We start from the raw sequence: 26,581 nt of genomic DNA on the forward strand, positions 1-26,581 counted from the left end.
CCCGACTGCTCGAAGGCGTCTGCATGGTCCTAAAGCCTCCTTTAGTATCACATTCCAATGATAAAACTGGGGGAGGGACAACAATGCCATTTCAGAATGTGGGGTGGGGGGGTCATCTCCCCAGTGAAAGTTACGCCCCTGCCTATACATATATATCCCTCGACAGAAACGGAAAGTCATCTCTCTCTCTGCTTCTTGATTCTATCAGGTGACTCTGCGGGACAAGAAGTGATGGACTTCCGGTGGGGGAGGAGCCGGGGCGAGGAGGGCATCGCCGTGGTGATAAACTTCCTGCTGGCTAATGCCCGATTGGTCCTGGGAGTGGGAGGGGCCGCGGTGCTGGGCATCGCTACGTTGGCTGTCAAGAGGGTGAGAGAGAGACTTTCATCTGACTGAAAAAATCAACTATCATCATAATTACTCATTACCATTTTGTAGGTACTTAAGTAGGTATTTATTTAAGTCAGTCACAATTTACCCACAATGCATCACAGATTTTACGCACTCAAACAGGGCCTGTGTGTGTGTGTGAGAGAGCGCATATGTGTGTGTCTGAACGATGGAAGTTCAGGTTTATAATGTGTCTGTAGTTGATAGAAAGAGCAGGTTTATAATGTGTGTGTGTGTGTCTGTAGTTGATAGAACGTGCGGGCCGAGCGGCGGAGGACGAGAAAGTGGAACAGAAGATGTCAGAGAGCTGGGAGGAGCTTGGCTTAGTCTCCGCCTCCCCCAAGTCCATAAGGAAGGGGCTGGAGAATGTGGTCATGAAACATGTCGCCAAGGCAACCAAACCACAGAAAGGTACATGACACTGATCACCACACCACTAATGATCCAGAAAGGGACAGGACACTGATTACCACACCACTAAAGATCCAGAAAGGGACAGGACACTGATCACCACTAATGATCCAGAAAGGGACAGGACACTGATCACCACTAATGATCCAGAAAGGGACAGGACACTGATCACCACTAATGATCCAGAAAGGGACAGGACACTGATCACCACTAATGATCCAGAAAGGGACAGGACACTGATCACCACACCACTAATGATCCAGAAAGGGACAGGACACTGATCACCACACCACTAATGATCCAGAAAGGGACAGGACACTGATCACCACACCACTAATGATCCAGAAAGGGACAGGACACTGATCACCACACCACTAATGATCCAGAAAGGGACAGGGCACTGATCACCACACCACTAATGATCCAGAAAGGGACAGGACACTGATCACCACACCACTAATGATCCAGACAGGACACTGATCACCACACCACTAATGATCCAGAAAGGGACAGGACACTGATCACCACACCACTAATGATCCAGAAAGGGACAGGACACTGATCACCACACCACTAATGATCCAGAAAGGGACAGGACACTGATCACCACACCACTAATGATCCAGAAAGGGACAGGACACTGATCACCACACCACTAATGATCCAGAAAGGGACAGGACACTGATCACCACCCCACTAATGATCCAGAAAGGGACAGGACACTGATCACCACACCACTAATGATCCAGAAAGGGACAGGACACTGATCACCACACCACTAATGATCCAGAAAGGACAGACACTGATCACCACCCCACTAATGATCCAGAAAGGGACAGGACACTGATCACCACCACTAATGATCCAGAAAGGACAGGACATGATCACCACACCACTAATGATCCAAGGGACAGGACACTGATCACCACACCACTAATGATCCAGAAAGGGACAGGACACTGATCACCACTAATGATCCAGAAAGGGACAGGACACTGATCCACACCACTAATGATCCAGAAAGGGACAGGACACTGATCACCACACCACTAATGATCCAGAAAGGGACAGGACACTGATCACCACACCACTAATGATCCAGAAAGGGACAGGACACTGATCACCACACCACTAATGATCCAGAAAGGGACAGGACACTGATCACCACACCACTAATGATCCAGAAAGGGACAGGACACTGATCACCACACCACTAATGATCCAGAAAGGACAGGACACTGATCACCACACCACTAATGATCCAGAAAGGGACAGGACACTGATCACCACACCACTAATGATCCAGAAAGGGACAGGACACTGATCACAGAAAGGGACAGGACACCACACCACTAATGATCCAGAAAGGGACAGGACACTGATCACCACTAATGATCCAGAAAGGGACAGGACACTGATCACCACACTAATGATCCAGAAAGGGACAGGACACTGATCACCACACCACTAATGATCCAGAAAGGGACAGGACACTGATCACCACACACCACTAATGATCCAGAAAGGGACAGGACACTGATCACCACACCACTAATGATCCAGAAAGGGACAGGACACTGATCACCACACCACTAATGATCCAGAAAGGGACAGGACACTGATCACCACACCACTAATGATCCAGAAAGGGACAGGACACTGATCACCACACCACTAATGATCCAGAAAGGGACAGGACACTGATCACCACACCACTAATGATCCAGAAAGGGACAGGACACTGATCACCACACCACTAATGATCCAGAAAGGGACAGGACACTGATCACCACACCACTAATGATCCAGAAAGGGACAGGACACTGATCACCACACCACTAATGATCCAGAAAGGGACAGGACACTGATCACCACACCACTAATGATCCAGAAAGGGACAGGACACTGATCACCACACCACTAATGATCCAGAAAGGGACAGGACACTGATCACCACACCACTAATGATCCTAATGATCCAGAAAGGGACAGGACACTGATCACCACACCACTAATGATCCAGAAAGGGACAGGACACTGATCACCACACCACTAATGATCCAGAAAGGGACAGGACACTGATCACCACACCACTAATGATCCAGAAAGGGACAGGACACTGATCACCACACCACTAATGATCCAGAAAGGGACAGGACACTGATCACCACACCACTAATGATCCAGAAAGGGACAGGACACTGATCACCACACCACTAATGATCCAGAAAGGGACAGGACACTGATCACCACACCACTAATGATCCAGAAAGGGACAGGACACTGATCACCACACCACTAATGATCCAGAAAGGGACAGGACACTGATCACCACACCACTAATGATCCAGAAAGGGACAGGACACTGATCACCACACCACTAATGATCCAGAAAGGGACAGGACACTGATCACCACACCACTAATGATCCAGAAAGGGACAAGGACACTGATCACCACACCACTAATGATCCAGAAAGGGACAGGACACTGATCCAGAAAGGGACAGGACACACCATTAATGATCCAGAAAGGGACAGGACACTGATCACCACACCACTAATGATCCAGAAAGGGACAGGACACTGATCACCACACCACTAATGATCCAGAAAGGGACAGGACACTGATCACCACACCACTAATGATCCAGAAAGGGACAAGACACTGATCACCACACCACTAATGATCCAGAAAGGGACAGGACACTGATCACCACTAATGATCCAGAAAGGGACAGGACACTGATCACCACACCACTAATGATCCAGAAAGGGACAGGACACTGATCACCACACCACTAATGATCCAGAAAGGGACAGGACACTGATCACCACACCACTAATGATCCAGAAAGGGACAGGACACTGATCACCACACCACTAATGATCCAGAAAGGGACAGGACACTGATCACCACACCACTAATGATCCAGAAAGGGACAGGACACTGATCACCACACCACTAATGATCCAGAAAGGACAGGACACTGATCACCACACCACTAATGATCCAGAAAGGGACAGGACACTGATCACCACACCACTAATGATCCAGAAAGGGACAGGGATCACCACACCACTAATGATCCAGAAAGGGACAAGACACTGATCACCACCCCACTAATGATCCAGAAAGGGACACACTGATCACCACACCACTAATGATCCAGAAAGGGACAAGACACTGATCACCACCACTAATGATCCAGAAAGGGACAGGACACTGATCACCACCCCATTAATGATCCAGAAAGGGACAGGACACTGATCACCACACCACTAATGATCCAGAAAGGGACAGGACACTGATCACCACACCACTAATGATCCAGAAAGGGACAGGACACTGATCACCACACCACTAATGATCCAGAAAGGGACAGGACACTGATCACCACACCACTAATGATCCAGAAAGGGACAGGACACTGATCACCACACCACTAATGATCCAGAAAGGGACAGGACACTGATCACCACACCACTAATGATCCAGAAAGGGACAGGACACTGATCACCACACCACTAATGATCCAGAAAGGACAGGACACTGATCACCACACCACTAATGATCCAGAAAGGGACAGGACACTGATCACCACACCACTAATGATCCAGAAAGGACAGGACACTGATCACCACACCACTAATGATCCAGAAAGGGACAGGACACTGATCACCACACCACTAATGATCCAGAAAGGGACAGGACACTGATCGCCACACCACTAATGATCCAGAAAGGGACAGGACACTGATCACCACACCACTAATGATCCAGAAAGGGACAGGACACTGATCACCACACCACTAATGATCCAGAAAGGGACAGGACACTGATCACCACACCACTAATGATCCAGAAAGGGACAGACACTGATCGCCACACCACACCACATCCTGATCCCCACACCACTAATGATCCAGAAAGGGACAGGACACTGATCGCCACACCACACCACTAATGATCCAGAAAGGGACAGGACACTGATCACCACACCACTAATGATCCAGAAAGGGACAGGACACTGATCACCACACCACTAATGATCCAGAAAGGGACAGGACACTGATCCCCACCCCACTAATGATCCAGAAAGGGACAGGACACTGAACACCACTAATGATCCAGAAAGGACAGGACACTGATCACCACCACTAATGATCCAGAAAGGGACAGGACACTGATCACCACACCACTAATGATCCAGAAAGGGACAGGACACTGATCACCACACCACTAATGATCCAGAAAGGGACAGGACACTGATCACCACACCACTAATGATCCAGAAAGGGACAGGACACTGATCACCACACCACTAATGATCCAGAAAGGGACAGGACACTGATCACCACACCACTAATGATCCAGAAAGGGACAGGACACTGATCACCACTAATGATCCAGAAAGGGACAGGACACTGATCACCACACCACTAATGATCCAGAAAGGGACAGGACACTGATCACCACACCACTAATGATCCAGAAAGGGACAGGACACTGATCACCACACCACTAATGATCCAGAAAGGGACAGGACACTGATCACCACACCACTAATGATCCAGAAAGGGACAGGACACTGATCACCACACCACTAATGATCCAGAAAGGGACAGGACACTGATCACACACCACTAATGATCCAGGACAGGACACTGATCACCACACCACTAATGATCCAGAAAGGGACACTGATCACCACACCACTAATGATCCAGAAAGGGACAGGACACTCACCACACCACTAATGATCCAGAAAGGGACAGGACACTGATCACCACACCACTAATGATCCAGACAGGGACGCACACCACTAATGATCACCACGCCACACCACTAATGATCCAGACAGGACACTGATCGCCACACCACTAATGATCCAGAAAGGGACAGGACACTGATCGCCACACCACTAATGATCCAGAAAGGGACAGGACACTGATCACCACACCACTAATGATCCAGAAAGGGACAGGACACTGATCGCCACACCACTAATGATCCAGAAAGGGACAGGACACTGATCACCACACCACTAATGATCCAGAAAGGGACAGGACACTGATCACCACACCACTAATGATCCAGAAAGGGACAGGACACTGATCACCACACCACAGGTAATGATCCAGAAAGGGACAGGACACTGATCACCACACCACTAATGATCCAGAAAGGGACAGGACACTGATCACCACACCACTAATGATCCAGAAAGGACAGGACACTGATCACCACACCACTAATGATCCAGAAAGGGACAGGACACTGATCACCACACCACTAATGATCCAGAAAGGACAGGACACTGATCACCACACCACTAATGATCCCAGAAAGGATCACCACACCACTAATGATCCAGAAAGGGACAGGACACTGATGCCACACCATTAATCGCCACACCACTAATGATCCAGAAAGGGACAGGACACTGATCGCCACACCACTAATGATCCAGAAAGGGACAGGACACTGATCGCCACACCACTAATGATCCAGAAAGGGACAGGACACTGATCGCCACACCACTAATGATCCAGAAAGGGACAGGACACTGATCACCACACCACTAATGATCCAGAAAGGGACAGGACACTGATCACCACACCACTAATGATCCAGAAAGGGACAGGACACTGATCACCACACCACTAATGATCCAGAAAGGGACAGGACACTGATCACCACACCACTAATGATCCAGAAAGGACAGGACACTGATCACCACACCACTAATGATCCAGAAAGGACAGGACACTGATCACCACACCACTAATGATCCAGAAAGGGACAGGACAGATCACCACACCACTAATGATCCAGAAAGGGACAGGACACTGATCACCACACCACTAATGATCCAGAAAGGGACAGGACACTGATCACCACACCACTAATGATCCAGAAAGGGACAGGACACTGATCACCACACCACTAATGATCCAGAAAGGGACAGGACACTGATCACCACACCACTAATGATCCAGAAAGGGACAGGACACTGATCACCACACCACTAATGATCCAGAAAGGGACAGGACACTGATCACCACACCACTAATGATCCAGAAAGGGACAGGACACTGATCACCACACCACTAATGATCCAGAAAGGGACAGCACCATCCTCTCTCTCTTTCTCGCACCATCCTCTCTCTCTTTCTCGCACCATCCTCTCTCTCTTTCTCGCACCATCCCTCTCTCTCTTTCTCGCACCATCCTCTCTTTCTCGCACCATCCTCTCTCTTTCTCGCACCATCCTCTCTCTCCCCTCTCTCCTCTCTTCTCACCCCATCCTCTCTCTCTCTTTCTCACCCCCATCCTCTCTCCTCTCTTTCTAGCTGACCTGTGCCAACCCCATCCTCTCTCTCCTCTCTTTCTAGCTGACCTGTGCCAGCCCCAGCAGCAGAAGTCTAGTCTGAATGAGAGGCCTGTCAAGGCATTAGAGCCCCAGAGACCCAAGAGCCTACAGCTGTCTCTCACCCTGCAGGTATAACCCTTGACCTCTAGCCAGGAGTTTACGTTGGTGTTCCTGGCTGACTGCATTGCATCAACATGATTGTGTGCGATCTGATTGTGTGGCTCAATTGGTAGAGCGTGGTACTTGCAACGTCAAGGATCGTGGGTTCGATTCCTGCTAGAAACAACCCTACGATTTTTTTTTTCCCGACATGTTACATTACAGCCTTATTCTAAAAGTTATTAAATAAAACATGTTAAGGTATATAAGGTATTTCTGTTATTTGTAAAAAAAAATCCTGAACTGTTTTTCTTTGTCGTTATGAGGTATTGTGTGTAGTTTGATGAGGGGAAACAATTTAATTCATTTTAGAGTAAGGCTGTAACGTAACAAAATGTGGAAAAAGTCAAGGGGTCTGAATTCTTTCCGAATGCCGTGTATGTTATGATGTGGTTAGCTGGTATGTTATGATGTGGTTAGCTGGTATGTTATGATGTGGTTAGCTGGTATGTTATGATGTGGTTAGCTGGTATGTTATGATGTGGTTAGCTGGTATGTTATGATGTGGTTAGCTGGTATGTTATGATGTGGTTAGCTGGTATGTTATGATGTGGTTAGCTGGTATGTTATGATGTGGTTAGCTGGTATGTTATGATGTGGTTAGCTGGTATGTTATGATGTGGTTAGCTGGTATGTTATGATGTGGTTAGCTGGTATGTTATGATGTGGTTAGCTGGTATGTTATGATGTGGTGCGCTGGTATGTTATGATGTGGTTAGCTGGTATGTTATGATGTGGTTAGCTGGTATGTTATGATGTGGTTAGCTGGTATGTTATGATGTGGTTAGCTGGTATGTTATGATGTGGTTAGCTGGTATGTTATGATGTGGTTAGCTGGTATGTTATGATGTGGTTAGCTGGTATGTTATGATGTGGTTAGCTGGTATGTTATGATGTGGTTAGCTGGTATGTTATGATGTGGTTAGCTGGTATGTTATGATGTGGTTAGCTGGTATGTTATGATGTGGTTAGCTGGTATGTTATGCTGTATGTTATGATGTGGTTAGCTGGTATGTTATGATGTGGTTAGCTGGTATGTTATGATGTGGTTAGCTATTATGTTATGATGTGGTTAGCTGGTATGTTATGATGTATGTTATGCTGTGGTTAGCTGGTATGTTATGATGTGGTTAGCTATTATGTTATGATGTGGTTAGCTGGTATGTTATGATGTGGTTAGCTGGTATGTTATGATGTGGTTAGCTGGTATGTTATGATGTATGTTATGCTGTGGTTAGCTGGTATGTTATGATGTGGTTAGCTGGTATGTTATGATGTGGTTAGCTGGTATGTTATAATGTGGTTAGCTGGTATGTTATACTGTATGTTATGATGTGGTTTGCTGGTATGTTATGCTGTATGTTATGATGTGGTTAGCTGGTATGATATGGTGTGGTTAGCTGATAGGTTATGCTGTATTTTATTATGTGGTTAGCTGGTATGTTATGCTGTATGTTATGATGTGGTTAGCTGGTATGTTATGATGTGGTTAGCTGATATGTTAAGTATCTATCCAGACTGGTTGGTCTGTATTCTGGTAGGAACATCTCTCCTGTCGGTTTTCATCCACTGGGCCATCTACAAGGCATTCCTAGTGGATCACCAACCATTTCATCCACTGGGCCATCTACAAGGCATTCCTAGTGGATCACCAACCATTTCATCAACTGGCACATCTACAAGGCATTCCTAGTGGATCACCAACCTGTCGGTTTTCATCCACTGGACCATCTACAAGGCATTCCTAGTGGATCACCAACCATTTCATCCACTGGGCCATCTACAAGGCATTCCTAGTGGATCACCAACCATTTCATCCACTGGCCCATTGGCGGCAGGTGCGCTTGATTCAGCTGCCCTGTTGGCGGCAGGTGCGCTTGATTGAGCAGCCCTGTTGGCGGCTGTTGTGCTTGATTCAGCTGCCCTGTTGGCGGCAGGTGCGCTTGATTGAGCAGCCATGTTGGCGGCAGGTGCGCCTGATTCAGCTGCCCTGTTGGCGGCAGGTGCGCTTGATTGAGCAGCCATGTTGGCGGCAAGTGCGCTTGATTGAGCAGCCCTGTTGGTGGCAGGTGCGCTTGATTCAGCTGCCCTGTTGGCGGCTGTTGCGCTTGATTCAGCTGCCCTGTTGACCAGAGGTCGCCCACAGAGCTGAGAGTCTCGCGTTAGATATCTGACCTCTAACCTCTCTCTCTCTCTCTGTAGGACCGTCTCCAGCAGTATTACTCAACCAGAGCAGCTTTAGCCCCAGAGGTCGTCCACAGAGCTGAGAGTCAAGCTCTAGATATGTGACCTCCTCTAACCTCTCTCTCTCTCTCTCTCTCTCTCTCTGTAGGACCGTCTCCAGCAGTATTACTCAACCAGAGCAGCTTTAGCCCCAGAGGTCGTCCACAGAGCTCAGAGTCTCGCGTTAGATATCTGTATAGAGGTACAAGGATTCCTGCACAGCACAAACCCTGACATGCCTCTGGGAGAGATGTCACTGGGAGGGTCCCTGCTCGACGACCTACAGGTACCAGGCACTGAATCACACGCACTGAATAATCACACGTACTGAATCACACACACTGAATCACACATACTGAATCACACGCACTGAATCACACGCACTGAATCACACGCACTGAATCACACGCACTGAATCACACGTACTGAATCACACACACAATAATTGTTGAATGGACTAAGTAAGTCTTTCTGAATAAGAGTGTCTTTCTAAATGGCCGACATCTGGGTTGAACAATTCAGTGAATTCACAACGAAATGTGCAATATCAATATTACAGGAGATCTACAGTATCAATATTACAGGAGATCTACAGTATCAATATTGCAGGAGATCTACAGTATCAATATTACAGGAGATCTACAGTATCAATATTACAGGAGATCTGCAGTATCAATATTACAGGAGATCTGCAGTATATTACAGTATCAATATTACAGGAGATCTGCAGTATCAATATTACAGGAGATCTGCAGTATCAATATTACAGGAGATCTGCAGTATCAATATTACAGGAGATCTACAGTATCAATATTACAGGAGATCTGCAGTATCAATATTACAGGAGATCTGCAGTATCAATATTACAGGAGATCTGCAGTATCAATATTACAGGAGATCTACAGTATCAATAATACAGGAGATCTACAGTATCAATATTACAGGAGATCTGCAGTATCAATATTACAGGAGATCTACAGTATCAATATTACAGGAGATCTACAGTATCAATAATACAGGAGATCTGCAGTATCAATATTACAGGAGATCTGCAGTATCAATATTACAGGAGATCTACAGTATCAATATTACAGGAGATCTGCAGTATCAATATTACAGGAGATCTGCAGTATCAATATTACAGGAGATCTACAGTATCAATATTACAGGAGATCTACAGTATATCACAGTATCAATATTACAGGAGATCTACAGTATCAATATTACAGGAGATCTACAGTATCAATATTACAGGAGATCTACAGTATCAATATTACAGGAGATCTACAGTATCAATATTACAGGAGATCTACAGTATATTACAGTATCAATATTACAGGAGATCTACAGTATCAATATTACAGGAGATCTACAGTATCAATATTACAGGAGATCTACAGTATCAATATTACAGGAGATCTACAGTATCAATATTACAGGAGATCTACAGTATCAATATTACAGGAGATCTACAGTATCAATATTACAGGAGATCTACAGTATCAATATTACAGGAGATCTGCAGTATCAATATTACAGGAGATCTGCAGTATCAATATTACAGGAGATCTGCAGTATCAATATTACAGGAGATCTACAGTATCAATAATACAGGAGATCTACAGTATATCACAGTATCAATATTACAGGAGATCTACAGTATCAATATTACAGGAGATCTACAGTATCAATATTACAGGAGATCTACAGTATCAATATTACAGGAGATCTACAGTATATTACAGTATCAATATTACAGGAGATCTACAGTATCAATATTACAGGAGATCTACAGTATCAATATTACAGGAGATCTACAGTATCAATATTACAGGAGATCTACAGTATCAATATTACAGGAGATCTACAGTATCAATATTACAGGAGATCTACAGTATCAATATTACAGGAGATCTGCAGTATCAATATTACAGGAGATCTGCAGTATCAATATTACAGGAGATCTGCAGTATCAATATTACAGGAGATCTACAGTATCAATATTACAGGAGATCTGCAGTATCAATATTACAGGAGATCTGCAGTATCAATATTACAGGAGATCTGCAGTATCAATAATACAGGAGATCTACAGTATCAATATTACAGGAGATCTACAGTATCAATATTACAGGAGATCTACAGTATATTACAGTATCAATATTACAGGAGATCTGCAGTATCAATATTACAGGAGATCTGCAGTATCAATATTACAGGAGATCTACAGTATCAATATTACAGGAGATCTGCAGTATCAATATTACAGGAGATCTGCAGTATCAATATTACAGGAGATCTGCAGTATCAATATTACAGGAGATCTGCAGTATCAATATTACAGGAGATCTGCAGTATCAATATTACAGGAGATCTACAGTATCAATATTACAGGAGATCTGCAGTATCAATATTACAGGAGATCTACAGTATCAATAATACAGGAGATCTACAGTATATTACAGTATCAATATTACAGGAGATCTGCAGTATCAATATTACAGGAGATCTACAGTATATTACAGTATCAATATTACAGGAGATCTGCAGTATCAATATTACAGGAGATCTGCAGTATATTACAGTATCAATATTACAGGAGATCTGCAGTATCAATATTACAGGAGATCTGCAGTATCAATATTACAGGAGATCTGCAGTATCAATATTACAGGAGATCTGCAGTATCAATATTACAGGAGATCTGCAGTATCAATATTACAGGAGATCTGCAGTATCAATATTACAGGAGATCTGCAGTATCAATATTACAGGAGATCTGCAGTATCAATATTACAGGAGTAATATTTTGAAACGCCACTCAGCCTCTTGTTGGTGGTGATGAAGCTTGTCGTGATGAAGCTGGTCGTGTTGTCTGTCTAGGTGGTGATGAAGCTTGTCGTGTTGTGTCTGTCTAGGTGGTGATGAAGCTTGTCGTGTTTTGTCTGTCTAGGTGGTGATGAAGCTTGTCGTGTTGTGTCTGTCTAGGTGGTGATGAAGCTTGTCGTGTTGTGTCTGTCTAGGTGGTGATGAAGCTAGTCATGTTGTCTGTCTAGGTGGTGATGAAGCTTGTCGTGATGAAGCAAGTCATGTTGTCTGTCTAGGTGGTGATGAAGCTTGTCGTGTTGTGTCTGTCTAGGTGGTGATGAAGCTGGTCATGTTGTCTGTCTAGGTGGTGATGAAGCTGGTCATGTTGTCTGTCTAGGTGGTGATGAAGCTTGTCGTGTTGTGTCTGTCTAGGTGGTGATGAAGCTGGTCGTGTTGTCTGTAGGTGGTGATGAAGCTGGTCATGGTGGTGATGAAGCTTGTCATGTTGTGTCTGTCATGGTGGTGATGAAGCTTGTCGTGTTGTGTCTGTCTAGGTGATAAAGCTTGTCGTGTTGTGTCTGTCCAGGTGGTGTTGAAGCTGGTCTTGTTGTGTCTGTCCAGGTGGTGATGAAGCTGGTCTTGTTGTGTCTGTCTAGGTGGTGATGAAGCTTGTCGTGATGAAGCTGGTCGTGTTGTCTGTCTAGGTGGTGATGAAGCTTGTCGTGTTGTCTGTCTAGGTGGTGATGAAGCTTGTCGTGATGAAGCTGGTCGTGTTGTCTGTCTAGGTGGTGATGAAGCTTGTCGTGTTGTGTCTGTCTAGGTGGTGATGAAGCTTGTCGTGATGAAGCTGGTCATGTTGTCTGTCTAGTTGGTGATGAAGCTGGTCATGTTGTCTGTCTAGGTGGTGATGAAGCTAGTCATGTTGTCTGTCTAGGTGGTGATGAAGCTTGTCGTGATGAAGCTGGTCATGTTGTCTGTCTAGGTGGTGATGAAGCTTGTCGTGTTGTCTGTCTAGGTGGTGATGAAGCTTGTCGTGTTGTGTCTGTCTAGGTGGTGATGAAGCTTGTCGTGTTGTGTCTGTCTAGGTGGTGATGAAGCTAGTCATGTTGTCTGTCTAGGTGGTGATGAAGCTTGTCGTGATGAAGCAAGTCATGTTGTCTGTCTAGGTGGTGATGAAGCTTGTCGTGTTGTGTCTGTCTAGGTGGTGATGAAGCTGGTCATGTTGTCTGTCTAGGTGGTGATGAAGCTGGTCATGTTGTCTGTCTAGGTGGTGATGAAGCTGGTCATGTTGTCTGTCTAGGTGGTGATGAAGCTGGTCATGTTGTCTGTCTAGGTGGTGATGAAGCTGGTCATGTTGTCTGTCTAGGTGGTGATGAAGCTTGTCGTGTTGTGTCTGTCTAGGTGGTGATGAAGCTGGTCGTGTTGTCTGTAGGTGGTGATGAAGCTTGTCATGTTGTGTCTGTCTAGGTGATAAAGCTTGTCGTGTTGTGTCTGTCCAGGTGGTGTTGAAGCTGGTCTTGTTGTGTCTGTCCAGGTGGTGATGAAGCTGGTCTTGTTGTGTCTGTCTAGGTGGTGATGAAGCTTGTCGTGATGAAGCTGGTCGTGTTGTCTGTCTAGGTGGTGATGAAGCTTGTCGTGTTGTCTGTCTAGGTGGTGATGAAGCTTGTCGTGATGAAGCTGGTCGTGTTGTCTGTCTAGGTGGTGATGAAGCTTGTTGTGTCTGTCTAGGTGGTGATGAAGCTTGTCGTGATGAAGCTGGTCATGTTGTCTGTCTAGGTGGTGATGAAGCTGGTCATGTTGTCTGTCTAGGTGGTGATGAAGCTAGTCATGTTGTCTGTCTAGGTGGTGATGAAGCTTGTCGTGATGAAGCTGGTCATGTTGTCTGTCTAGGTGGTGATGAAGCTTGTCGTGTTGTCTGTCTAGGTGGTGATGAAGCTTGTCGTGTTGTGTCTGTCTAGGTGGTGATGAAGCTTGTCGTGTTGTGTCTGTCTAGGTGGTGATGAAGCTAGTCATGTTGTCTGTCTAGGTGGTGATGAAGCTTGTCGTGATGAAGCAAGTCATGTTGTCTGTCTAGGTGGTGATGAAGCTTGTCGTGTTGTGTCTGTCTAGGTGGTGATGAAGCTGGTCGTGTTGTCTGTAGGTGGTGATGAAGCTGGTCATGGTGGTGATGAAGCTTGTCGTGTTGTGTCTGTCATGGTGGTGATGAAGCTTGTCGTGTTGTGTCTGTCTAGGTGATAAAGCTTGTCGTGTTGTGTCCAGGTGGTGTTGAAGCTGGTCTTGTTGTGTCTGTCCAGGTGGTGATGAAGCTGGTCTTGTTGTGTCTGTCTAGGTGGTGACGAAGCTTGTCGTGTTGTGTCTGTCTAGGTGGTGATGAAGCTGGTCGTGTTGTCTGTAGGTGGTGATGAAGCTGGTCATGGTGGTGATGAAGCTTGTCGTGTTGTGTCTGTCCAGGTTGTGATGAAGCTGGTCTTGTTGTGTCTGTCCAGGTGGTGATGAAGCTGGTCTTGTTGTGTCTGTCCAGGTGGTGTTGAAGCTGGTCTTGTTGTGTCTGTCCAGGTGGTGATGAAGCTGGTCTTGTTGTGTCTGTCTAGGTGGTGACGAAGCTTGTCGTGTTGTGTCTGTCTAGGTGGTGATGAAGCTGGTCGTGTTGTCTGTAGGTGGTGATGAAGCTGGTCATGGTGGTGATGAAGCTTGTCGTGTTGTGTCTGTCCAGGTGGTGATGAAGCTGGTCTTGTTGTGTCTGTCCAGGTGGTGATGAAGCTGGTCTTGTTGTGTCTGTCCAGGTGGTGATGAAGCTGGTCTTGTTGTGTCTGTCTAGGTGGTGATGAAGCTGGTCTTGTTGTGTCTGTCCAGGTGGTGATGAAGCTGGTCTTGTTGTGTCTGTCTAGGTGGTGATGAAGCTGGTCTTGTTGTGTCTGTCTAGGTGGTGATGAAGCTGGTCTTGTTGTGTCTGTGTGGGTGGTGATGAAGCTGGTCGTGTTGTGTCATTCTAGGTGGTGATGAAGCTGGTCTTGTTGTGTCTGTCTAGGTGGTGATGAAGCTGGTCGGGTTGTCTGTCATGTTGGTGATGAAGCTTGTCGTGTTGTGTCTGTCTAGGTGGTGATGAAGCTGGACGTGTTTTCTGTCTAGGTGGTGATGAAGCTGGTCATGTTGTGTCTGTCTAGGTGGTGATGAAGCTGGTCGTGTTGTGTCTGTCTAGGTGGTGATGAAGCTGGTCGTGTTTTCTGTCCAGGTGGTGATGAAGCTGGTCTTGTTGTGTCTGTCTAGGTGGTGATGAAGCTGGTCTTGTTGTGTCTGTCTAGGTGGTGATGAAGCTGGTCTTGTTGTGTGTCATGGTGGTAATGAAGCTTGTTGTGTCTGTCTAGGTGGTGATGAAGCTGGTCGTGTTGTGTCTGTCTAGGTGGTGATGAAGCTGGTCTTGTTGTGTGTCATGGTGGTAATGAAGCTTGTTGTGTCTGTCTAGGTGGTGATGAAGCTGGTCGTGTTGTGTCTGTCTAGGTGGTGATGAAGCTGGTCGTGTTGTGTCTGTCTAGGTGGTGATGAAGCTGGTCGTGTTGTGTCTGTCTAGGTGGTGATGAAGCTTGTCGTGTTGTCTGTAGGTGGTGATGAAGCTGGTCATGTTGTCTGTCATTGTGGTGATGAAGCTGGTCGTGTTGTGTCTGTCTAGGTGGTGATGAAGCTGGTCGTGTTGTCTGTCTAGGTGGTGATGAAGCTAGTCATGTTGTCTGTCTAGGTGGTGATGAAGCTTGTCGTGATGAAGCTGGTCATGTTGTCTGTCTAGGTGGTGATGAAGCTTGTCGTGTTGTGTCTGTCTAGGTGGTGATGAAGCTTGTCGTGTTTTGTCTGTCTAGGTGGTGATGAAGCTTGTCGTGTTGTGTCTGTCTAGGTGGTGATGAAGCTAGTCATGTTGTCTGTCTAGGTGGTGGTGAAGCTTGTCGTGATGAAGCAAGTCATGTTGTCTGTCTAGGTGGTGATGAAGCTTGTCGTGTTGTGTCTGTCTAGGTGGTGATGAAGGTGGTCATGTTGTGTGTCATGGTGGTGATGAAGCTGGTCGTGTTGTCTGTCTAGGTGGTGATGAAGCTAGTTGTTCTGGTGGTGATGAAGCTAGTTGTTCTGGTGGTGATGAAGCTAGTTGTTCTGGTGGTGATGAAGCTAGTTGTTCTGGTGGTGATGAAGCTCGTTGTTCTGGTGGTGATGAAGCTAGTTGTTCTGGTGGTGATGAAGCTAGTTGTTCTGGTGGTGATGAAGCTCGTTGTTCTGGTGGTGATGAAGCTCGTTGTCATGGTGGTGATGAAGCTGGTCGTGTTGTGTCTGTCTAGGTGGTGATGAAGCTAGTTGTTCTGGTGGTGATGAAGCTAGTTGTTCTGGTGGTGATGAAGCTAGTTGTTCTGGTGGTGATGAAGCTAGTTGTTCTGGTGGTGATGAAGCTCGTTGTTCTGGTGGTGATGAAGCTCGTTGTTCTGGTGGTGATGAAGCTCGTTGTTCTGGTGGTGATGAAGCTAGTTGTTCTGGTGGTGATGAAGCTAGTTGTTCTGGTGGTGATGAAGCTAGTTGTTCTGGTGGTGATGAAGCTCGTTGTTCTGGTGGTGATGAAGCTCGTTGTTCTGGTGGTGATGAAGCCCGTTGTTCTGGTGGTGATGAAGCTGGTCATGTGTCTGTCTAGGTGGTGATGAAGCTCGTTGTTCTGGTGCTGATGAAGCTGGTCATGTGTCTGTCTAGGTGGTGAGAGCGGACCATGCGTGCCTGCTGGTTCCCCTCCAGCTAGAACCCAGTCTGTGGAGACTGATCCCTGGGGAGGAGACTCTCCTAACACACCCTCTACACTGGATGGTCCGACGGGTCAACCTGGAGTACTTCCCGAGAGGACGCAGCTACTGGGACCGGTACACCCTTTACATACTGTCTAGGGGTATTTAAACCTGTCCTGCCTGATCATTATCCATACTGTCTAGGGGTATTTAAACCTGTCCTGCCTGGTCATTATCTATACTGTCTAGGGGTATTTAAACCTGTCCTGCCTGGTCATTATCTATACTGTCTAGGGGTATTTAAACCTGTCCTGCCTGGTCATTATCTATACTGTCTAGGGGTATTTAAACCTGTTATGTTCTACCTGATCATTATCCATACTGTCTAGGGGTATTTAAACCTGTCCTGCCTGGTCATTAACTATACTGTCTAGGGGTATTTAAACCTGTCCTGCCTGGTCATTATCTATACTGTCTAGGGGTATTTAAACCTGTCCTGCCTGGTCATTATCTATACTGTCTAGGGGTATTTAAACCTGTCCTGCCTGGTCATTATCTATACTGTCTAGGGGTATTTAAACCTGTCCTGCCTGGTCATTATCCATACTGTCTAGGGGTATTTAAACCTGTTATGTTCTACCTGATCATTATCCATACTGTCTAGGGGTATTTAAACCTGTCCTGCCTGGTCATTATCTATACTGTCTAGGGGTATTTAAATCTGTTATGTTCTACCTGATCATTATCCATACTGTCTAGGGGTATTTAAACCTGTCCTGCCTGGTCATTATCTATACTGTCTAGGGGTATTTAAACCTGTCCTGCCTGGTCATTATCCATACTGTCTAGGGGTATTTAAATCTGTCCTGCCTGGTCATTATCCATACTGTCTAGGGGTATTTAAACCTGTCCTGCCTGATCATTATCCATACTGTCTAGGGGTATTTAAATCTGTCCTGCCTGGTCATTATCCATACTGTCTAGGGGTATTTAAATCTGTCCTGCCTGGTCATTATCTATACTGTCTAGGGGTATTTAAATCTGTTCTGTTATCTACCTGTCTAGACCAGGTCTCTGTCTCTCTAGACCTCGTGCCCTGATCATTATCCATACTGTCCAGACCAGGTCTCTGTCTGTCTAGACCTCGTGCCCTGATCATTATCCATACTGTCCAGACCAGGTCTCTGTCTCTCTAGACCTCGTGTCCTGATCATTATCCATACTGTCTAGACCAGGTCTCTGTCTCTCTAGACCTCGTGTCCTGATCATTATCCATACTGTCTAGACCAGGTCTCTGTCTGTCTAGACCTCGTGCCCTGATCATTATCCATACTGTCCAGACCAGGTCTCTGTCTCTCTAGACCTTGTGCCCTGATCATTATCCATACTGTCTAGACCAGGTCTCTGTCTCTCTAAACCTCGTGTCCCTGGGAACGATGGGGGAAAAAGCAGTGGAACTGGCCTGGAGGTCCAGATTTGAATTTTGAGGGATCTCTAGATTTCTGGCCCAGCTATTAATTGTCTGTGTTTGTCTCTCCTCTCCTAGGTTCCTAGTAGGAGGGTATCTGTCCTGCCGGGCGCTGGTGAGAATGCTCAGTAAGGCTGTGATGGAAACCATGAACTGGCCGTCTCTCTCCTCCACTCTGGACTGTCTGGTCAGGCCTGTCCTCGGGGGAGATGAACTGAAACTAGAGATACGGTATCTCTCTCACACACACACACACACACACACACACACACACACACACACATATATATTTTAGTCAGCAGACGATCTTATCCAGAAAGACTAACAGTCAGCCAGAGATATCTCGGTGGGACAGCCCACTCATAGTCACATGTTTCCTCAGTAAACAAGTTATCAGCAGTCAGTAGCAATGTTCTCTCATTATTTTCAACACTGAGCAAATTTCAGGTCTGCTGAGAGCAAACTTGACCACTTTGAAAAATTCTGTGCAACTTCCGGCGCATTTACTGTGAACACTGAGGCTGTACCTGCTTTAAGTTACAGTTTTACTGTGAACACTGAGGCTGTACCTGCTTTAAGTTACAGTTTTACTGTGAACACTGAGGCTGTACCTGCTTTAAGTTACAGGTTTACTGTGAACACTGAGGCTGTACCTGCTTTAAGTTACAGTTTTACTGTGAACACTGAGGCTGTACCTGCTTTAAGTTACAGTTTTACTGTGAACACTGAGGCTGTACCTGCTTTAAGTTACAGTTTTACTGTGAACACTGAGGCTGTACCTGCTTTAAGTTACAGTTTTACTGTGAACACTGAGGCTGTACCTGCTTTAAGTTACAGTTTTACTGTGAACACTGAGGCTGTACCTGCTTTAAGTTACAGTCTTACTGTGAACACTGAGGCTGTACCCACTAAGTTACAGTTTTACTGTGAACACTGAGGCTGTACCTGCTTTAAGTTACAGTTTTACTGTGAACACTGAGGCTGTACCTGCTTTAAGTTACAGTTTTACTGTGAACACTGAGGCTGTACCCACTAAGTTACAGTTTTACTGTGAACACTGAGGCTCTACCTGCTTTAAGTTACAGTTTTACTGTGAACACTGAGACTGTATCCACTAAGTTACAGTTTTACTGTGAACACTGAGGCTGTACCCACTTTCAGTTACAGTTTTACTGTGAACACTGAGGCTGTACCTGCTTTAAGTTAGTTTTACTGTGAACACTGAGGCTGTACCTGCTTTAAGTTACAGTTTTACTGTGAACACTGAGGCTGTACCTGCTAAGTTACAGTTTTACTGTGAACACTGAGGCTGTACCTGCTAAGTTACAGTTTTACTGTGAACACTGAGGCTGTACCTGCTAAGTTACAGTTTTACTGTGAACACTGAGGCTGTACCCACTAAGTTACAGTTTTACTGTGAACACTGAGGCTGTACCTGCTTTAAGTTACAGTTTTACTGTGAACACTGAGGCTGTACCTGCTTTAAGTTACAGTTTTACTGTGAACACTGAGGCTGTACCTGCTTTAAGTTACAGGTTTACTGTGAACACTGAGGCTGTACCTGCTTTAAGTTACAGTTTTACTGTGAACACTGAGGCTGTACCTGCTTTAAGTTACAGTTTTACTGTGAACACTGAGGCTGTACCTGCTTTAAGTTACAGTTTTACTGTGAACACTGAGGCTGTACCTGCTTTAAGTTACAGTTTTACTGTGAACACTGAGGCTGTACCTGCTTTAAGTTACAGTTTTACTGTGAACACTGAGGCTGTACCTGCTTTAAGTTACAGTCTTACTGTGAACACTGAGGCTGTACCCACTAAGTTACAGTTTTACTGTGAACACTGAGGCTGTACCTGCTTTAAGTTACAGTTTTACTGTGAACACTGAGGCTGTACCTGCTTTAAGTTACAGTTTTACTGTGAACACTGAGGCTGTACCCACTAAGTTACAGTTTTACTGTGAACACTGAGGCTCTACCTGCTTTAAGTTACAGTTTTACTGTGAACACTGAGACTGTATCCACTAAGTTACAGTTTTACTGTGAACACTGAGGCTGTACCCACTTTCAGTTACAGTTTTACTGTGAACACTGAGGCTGTACCTGCTTTAAGTTAGTTTTACTGTGAACACTGAGGCTGTACCTGCTTTAAGTTACAGTTTTACTGTGAACACTGAGGCTGTACCTGCTAAGTTACAGTTTTACTGTGAACACTGAGGCTGTACCTGCTAAGTTACAGTTTTACTGTGAACACTGAGGCTGTACCTGCTAAGTTACAGTTTTACTGTGAACACTGAGGCTGTACCTGCTTTAAGTTACAGTTTTACTGTGAACACTGAGGCTGTACCCACTAAGTTACAGGTTTACTGTGAACACTGAGGCTGTACCTGCTTTAAGTTACAGTTTTACTGTGAACACTGAGACTGTATCCACTAAGTTACAGTTTTACTGTGAACACTGAGGCTGTACCTGCTTTAAGTTACAGTTTTACTGTGAACACTGAGGCTGTACCCACTTTCAGTTACAGTTTTACTGTGAACACTGAGGCTCTACCTGCTTTAAGTTACAGTTTTACTGTGAACACTGAGGCTGTACCCACTTTCAGTTACAGTTTTACTGTGAACACTGAGGCTCTACCTGCTTTAAGTTACAGGTTTACTGTGAACACTGAGGCTGTACCCACTAAGTTACAGTTTTACTGTGAACACTGAGGCTGTACCCACTAAGTTACAGTTTTACTGTGAACACTGAGTCTGTACCTGCTTTAAGTTACCGTTTTACTGTGAACACTGAGGCTCTACCTGCTTTAAGTTAGTTTTACTGTGAACACTGAGGCTGTACCTGCTTTAAGTTAGTTTTACTGTGAACACTGAGGCTGTACCTGCTTTAAGTTAGTTTTACTGTGAACACTGAGGCTGTACCTGCTTTAAGTTACAGTTTTACTGTGAACACTGAGGCTGTACCTGCTAAGTTACAGTTTTACTGTGAACACTGAGGCTGTACCTGCTAAGTTACAGTTTTACTGTGAACACTGAGGCTGTACCTGCTTTAAGTTACAGTTTTACTGTGAACACTGAGGCTGTACCCACTAAGTTACAGGTTTACTGTGAACACTGAGGCTGTACCTGCTTTAAGTTACAGTTTTACTGTGAACACTGAGGCTGTACCCACTTTAAGTTACAGTTTTACTGTGAACACCGAGTCTGTACCTGCTTTAAGTTACAGGTTTACTGTGAACACTGAGGCTGTACCCACTAAGTTACAGTTTTACTGTGAACACTGAGGCTGTACCTGCTTTAAGTTACAGGTTTACTGTGAACACTGAGGCTGTACCTGCTTTAAGTTACAGTTTTACTGTGAACACTGAGGCTGTACCTGCTTTAAGTTACAGTTTTACTGTGAACACTGAGTCTGTACCTGCTTTAAGTTACAGTTTTACTGTGAACACTGAGGCTGTACCCACTAAGTTACAGTTTTACTGTGAACACTGAGGCTCTACCTGCTTTAAGTTACAGTTTTACTGTGAACACTGAGGCTGCACCTGCTTTAAGTTACAGTTTTACTGTGAACACTGAGGCTGCACCTGCTTTAAGTTACAGGTTTACTGTGAACACTGAGGCTGTACCTGCTTTAAGTTACAGGTTTACTGTGAACACTGAGGCTGTACCCACTAAGTTACAGTTTTACTGTGAACACTGAGGCTGTACCTGCTTTAAGTTACAGTTTTACTGTGAACACTGAGGCTGTACCCACTAAGTTACAGGTTTACTGTGAACACTGAGGCTGTACCCACTAAGTTACAGTTTTACTGTGAACACTGAGGCTGTACCTGCTTTAAGTTACAGTTTTACTGTGAACACTGAGGCTGTACCTGCTTTAAGTTACAGTTTTACTGTGAACACTGAGGCTGTACCCACTAAGTTACAGGTTTACTGTGAACACTGAGGCTGTACCTGCTTTAAGTTACAGTTTTACTGTGAACACTGAGGCTGTAGCCGCTTTAAGTTACAGTTTTACTGTGAACACTGAGGCTGTACCTGCTTTAAGTTACAGTTTTACTGTGAACATTGAGGCTGTACCCACTAAGTTACAGTTTTACTGTGAACACTGAGGCTCTACCTGCTTTAAGCTACAGTTTTACTGTGAACACTGAGGCTGTACCTGCTTTAAGTTACAGTTTTACTGTGAACACTGAGGCTGTACCTGCTTTAAGTTACAGTTTTACTGTGAACACTGAGGCTGTACCCACTAAGTTACAGTTTTACTGTGAACACTGAGGCTGTACCTGCTTTAAGTTACAGTTTTACTGTGAACACTGAGGCTCTACCTGCTTTAAGTTACAGTTTTACTGTGAACACTGAGGCTGTACCCACTAAGTTACAGTTTTACTGTGAACACTGAGGCTCTTCCTGCTTTAAGTTACAGTTTTACTGGACAAGTAGGCTACTGTGGCTATTTGATCATAATCTAGGCCTACCAGAGTAGCCTACCATCAAAAACAACATGCATCCTGTAATATTTTAACACGGAAATAGCTGTTTCATCATTCAGCCTACAGTAGCAGCCAATGTGTGGTGTTCAATGTAGGTCTACATTCCATGAGACTTATGAAGAAAAACATGCAGGGCTTCACATGAACCTGTTTATCCACTTGTCCTTCAGACACGGAGGGGACTGAACTTTACCATAGGGTTAAAGGTCAGGGTTAATGTGTATCTCTGTCTCTCTCCAGACCTGAGGGTTAAAGGTCAGGGTTAATGTGTATATCTGTCTCTCTCCAGACCTGAGGGTTAAAGGTCAGGGTTAATGTGTATCTCTGTCTCTCTCCAGACAGGGTTAATACATGACTGATATGTCACTGTGTTAGTTAGGGGTTAAAGGTCAGGGTTAATATATAACTGATATGTCACTGTGTTAGTTAGGGGTTAAAGGTCAGGGTTAATATATAACTGATATGTCACTGTGTTAGTTAGGGGTTAAAGGTCAGGGTTAATATATAACTGATATGTCACTGTTAGTTAGGGGTTAAAGGTCAGGGTTAATATATAACTGATATGTCACTGTGTTAGTTAGGGGTCAAAGGTCAGGGTTAATATATAACTGATATGTCACTGTTAGTTAGGGGTTAAAGGTCAGGGTTAATACATGACTGATATGTCACTGTTAGTTAGGGGTTAAAGGTCAGGGTTAATACATGACTGATATGTCACTGTGTTAGTTAGGGTTAGGGGTTAAAGGTCAGGGTTAATATATAACTGATATGTCACCGTGTTAGTTAGGGGTTAAAGGTCAGGGTTAATATATAACTGATATGTCACTGTTAGTTAGGGGTTAAAGGTCAGGGTTAATATATAACTGATATGTCACCGTGTTATTTAGGGGTTAAAGGTCAGGGTTAATACATGACTGATATGTCACTGTGTTAGTTAGGGTTAGGGGTTAAAGGTCAGGGTTAATATATAACTGATATGTCACTGTGTTAGTTAGGGTTAGGGGTTAAAGGTCAGGGTTAATATATAACTGATATGTCACTGTGTTAGTTAGGGTTAGGGGTTAAAGGTCAGGGTTAATATATAACTGATATGTCACTGTGTTAGTGGTTAAAGGTCAGGGTTAATTCATGACTGATAAGTCTCTCTCTGTCTCCAGACCAGAGCGAGGTGATACTCTCTTCATCTCCATAGTGCCGGTGCTGAGGGAGGCAGACGTGGTCCTGACTGCCCAGGTAGAGTTAACCCAGCCCTGGGATAGTGCCTGGCACCTCTCCCTCTACCCCTGGGAGACCCAGCGCCTGACCCAGCTTGACTCCGCTGACCAGGGGGTCCGACGCTCCCTCCTCAAAACCCTCAAAGCCGTCTGTCGACACTGTCCCGCCCTGCGACCCCTCACCGCCGCACCGCTGGCCAACCTCATCCTCCACCTCAGCGACAAGGACGTGGATTGGTCGGAGGGTTGTCTGAGTGGGCGGTTCCAGCAGTGTGTGTGGGAGCTGATAGGCTATCTGGAGCAGGGGGTGTTACCTAGCTACTTCAAGCCCAGTGTTAATATGTTGAACGGAGTGACGGAGGAAGAGGTCGATGAGATGGGGTTTATGTTGTACTGCGCTGTCTCTGAACCAGACATTCTGCTGATATAGATATATATATATATATACTCTAACCTGGTGTATATCTCAGAGAGGAAGAGGACATGTATTAGATATGAGACACCACCCTGACGTCTATAGATCATATAGATATATATATATATATACTCTAACCTGGTGTATATCTCAGAGAGGAAGAGGACATGTATTAGATATGAGACACCACCCTGACGTCTATAGATCATATAGATATATATATATATATATACTCTAACCTGGTGTATATATCAGAGAGGAAGAGGACATGTATTAGATATGAGACACCACCCTGACGTCTATAGATCATATAGATATATATATATATATACTCTAACCTGGTGTATATATCAGAGAGGAAGAGGACATGTATTAGGTATGAGACACCACCCTGACGTCTATAGATCATATAGATATATATATATATATACTCTAACCTGGTGTATATCTCAGAGAGGAAGAGGACATGTATTAGATATGAGACACCACCCTGACGTCTATAGATCATATAGATATATATATATATATATACTCTAACCTGGTGTATATATCAGAGAGGAAGAGGACATGTATTAGATATGAGACACCACCCTGACGTCTATAGATCATATAGATATATATATATATATACTCTAACCTGGTGTATATATCAGAGAGGAAGAGGACATGTATTAGATATGAGACACCACGTCTATAGATCATATAGATATATATATATATACTCTAACCTGGTGTATATATCAGAGAGGAAGAGGACATGTATTAGATATGAGACACCACGTCTATAGATCATATAGATATATATATATATACTCTAACCTGGTGTATATATCAGAGAGGAAGAGGACATGTATTAGGTATGAGACACCACGTCTATAGATCATATAGATATATATATATATACTCTAACCTGGTGTATATATCAGAGAGGAAGAGGACATGTATTAGATATGAGACACCACGTCTATAGATCAGTTGTGCCATATTACCGCTCCACTGAGACGTGGATGGGACATTGTTGTTCAGGCAGTCTTGCATCTCCTTCACATACACCTGTGGGGGCTGACTGACTAAACAGAGATCCTTTATACATTGTGCATGAGTACTATGGTGTGGATGAGTTGTTGGGGCTCTGACTGAGCAGCACAGAGACTCTGATGACGTGATGATGATGGACTGTGCCTTAGGGGAAGTAGATGGGGGAAGGAAGAAATGAAAAAGAAGACTCGGGCTGCGTTCTACACAGACACCCCATTCTGATCATTTTGGGGGCAGAATCAGGTTACCTGTGTTAAACGCAGCCTTAGTGACGGAGACGTGGCTTTCTCCTGCTGTGGACTATATATCTAGATCTAGTACAGCTCTGTCCAAAAGGCTGTTTCAGAATGGCCTGCGCCATTGAGGCTCCAACCCATAGGAATATATCTAGATCTAGTACAGCTCTGTCCAAAAGGCTGTTTCAGAATGGCCTGCGCCATTGAGGCTACAACCCATAGGAATCCCCCACCCTAGTTGACTACTTTAAAATGGTGGAAGCTCTCAATGAGCGCTACCCATTCTAAAACTGCATTTTTTTTGGGGGGGGGGGGGTCATTGAAAGGCCTGGATCATTCTCTATGGGCCGACTGGACGACACAAGATTACAGAGTTAGCACCAGTTACCACAGCCACAAAGTGATAATTATGTCTAAAATCCCTCCGCCAATTTCTCTTCTTAAAATCAGATTTTTTAAACCTGTTTAATGACGTCATTATATGCACCTTCTACTGAATAAAGTGCTCACCTTTTCTTTTCATAATGTTGTGTGTGTTTTGCGTTTGCTGCGGTTGTTTTTAAGTTGAAGAGTGATTTAAATAAATGTTTCCTGCTGAACTACTGA

General features: G+C 44.8%; 1 protein-coding gene across 1 annotated transcript; it reads left to right on the plus strand.

The window, feature by feature from the left end:
• On the plus strand, positions 1-26,581 carry LOC135533775 (mitochondrial dynamics protein MID51-like). The gene is made up of 7 exons (XM_064961008.1): positions 1-369; positions 636-801; positions 7,199-7,305; positions 9,668-9,844; positions 17,086-17,249; positions 18,661-18,813; positions 24,230-26,581. The coding sequence occupies exons 1-7, from the start codon at positions 58-60 to the stop codon at positions 24,714-24,716; spliced, it is 1,566 nt and encodes a 521-aa protein (XP_064817080.1). The 5' UTR covers positions 1-57; the 3' UTR covers positions 24,717-26,581.

The sequence above is a fragment of the Oncorhynchus masou genome, unplaced genomic scaffold (assembly GCF_036934945.1).
Source record: "Oncorhynchus masou masou isolate Uvic2021 unplaced genomic scaffold, UVic_Omas_1.1 unplaced_scaffold_2652, whole genome shotgun sequence".
NCBI lineage: Eukaryota > Metazoa > Chordata > Actinopteri > Salmoniformes > Salmonidae > Oncorhynchus > Oncorhynchus masou.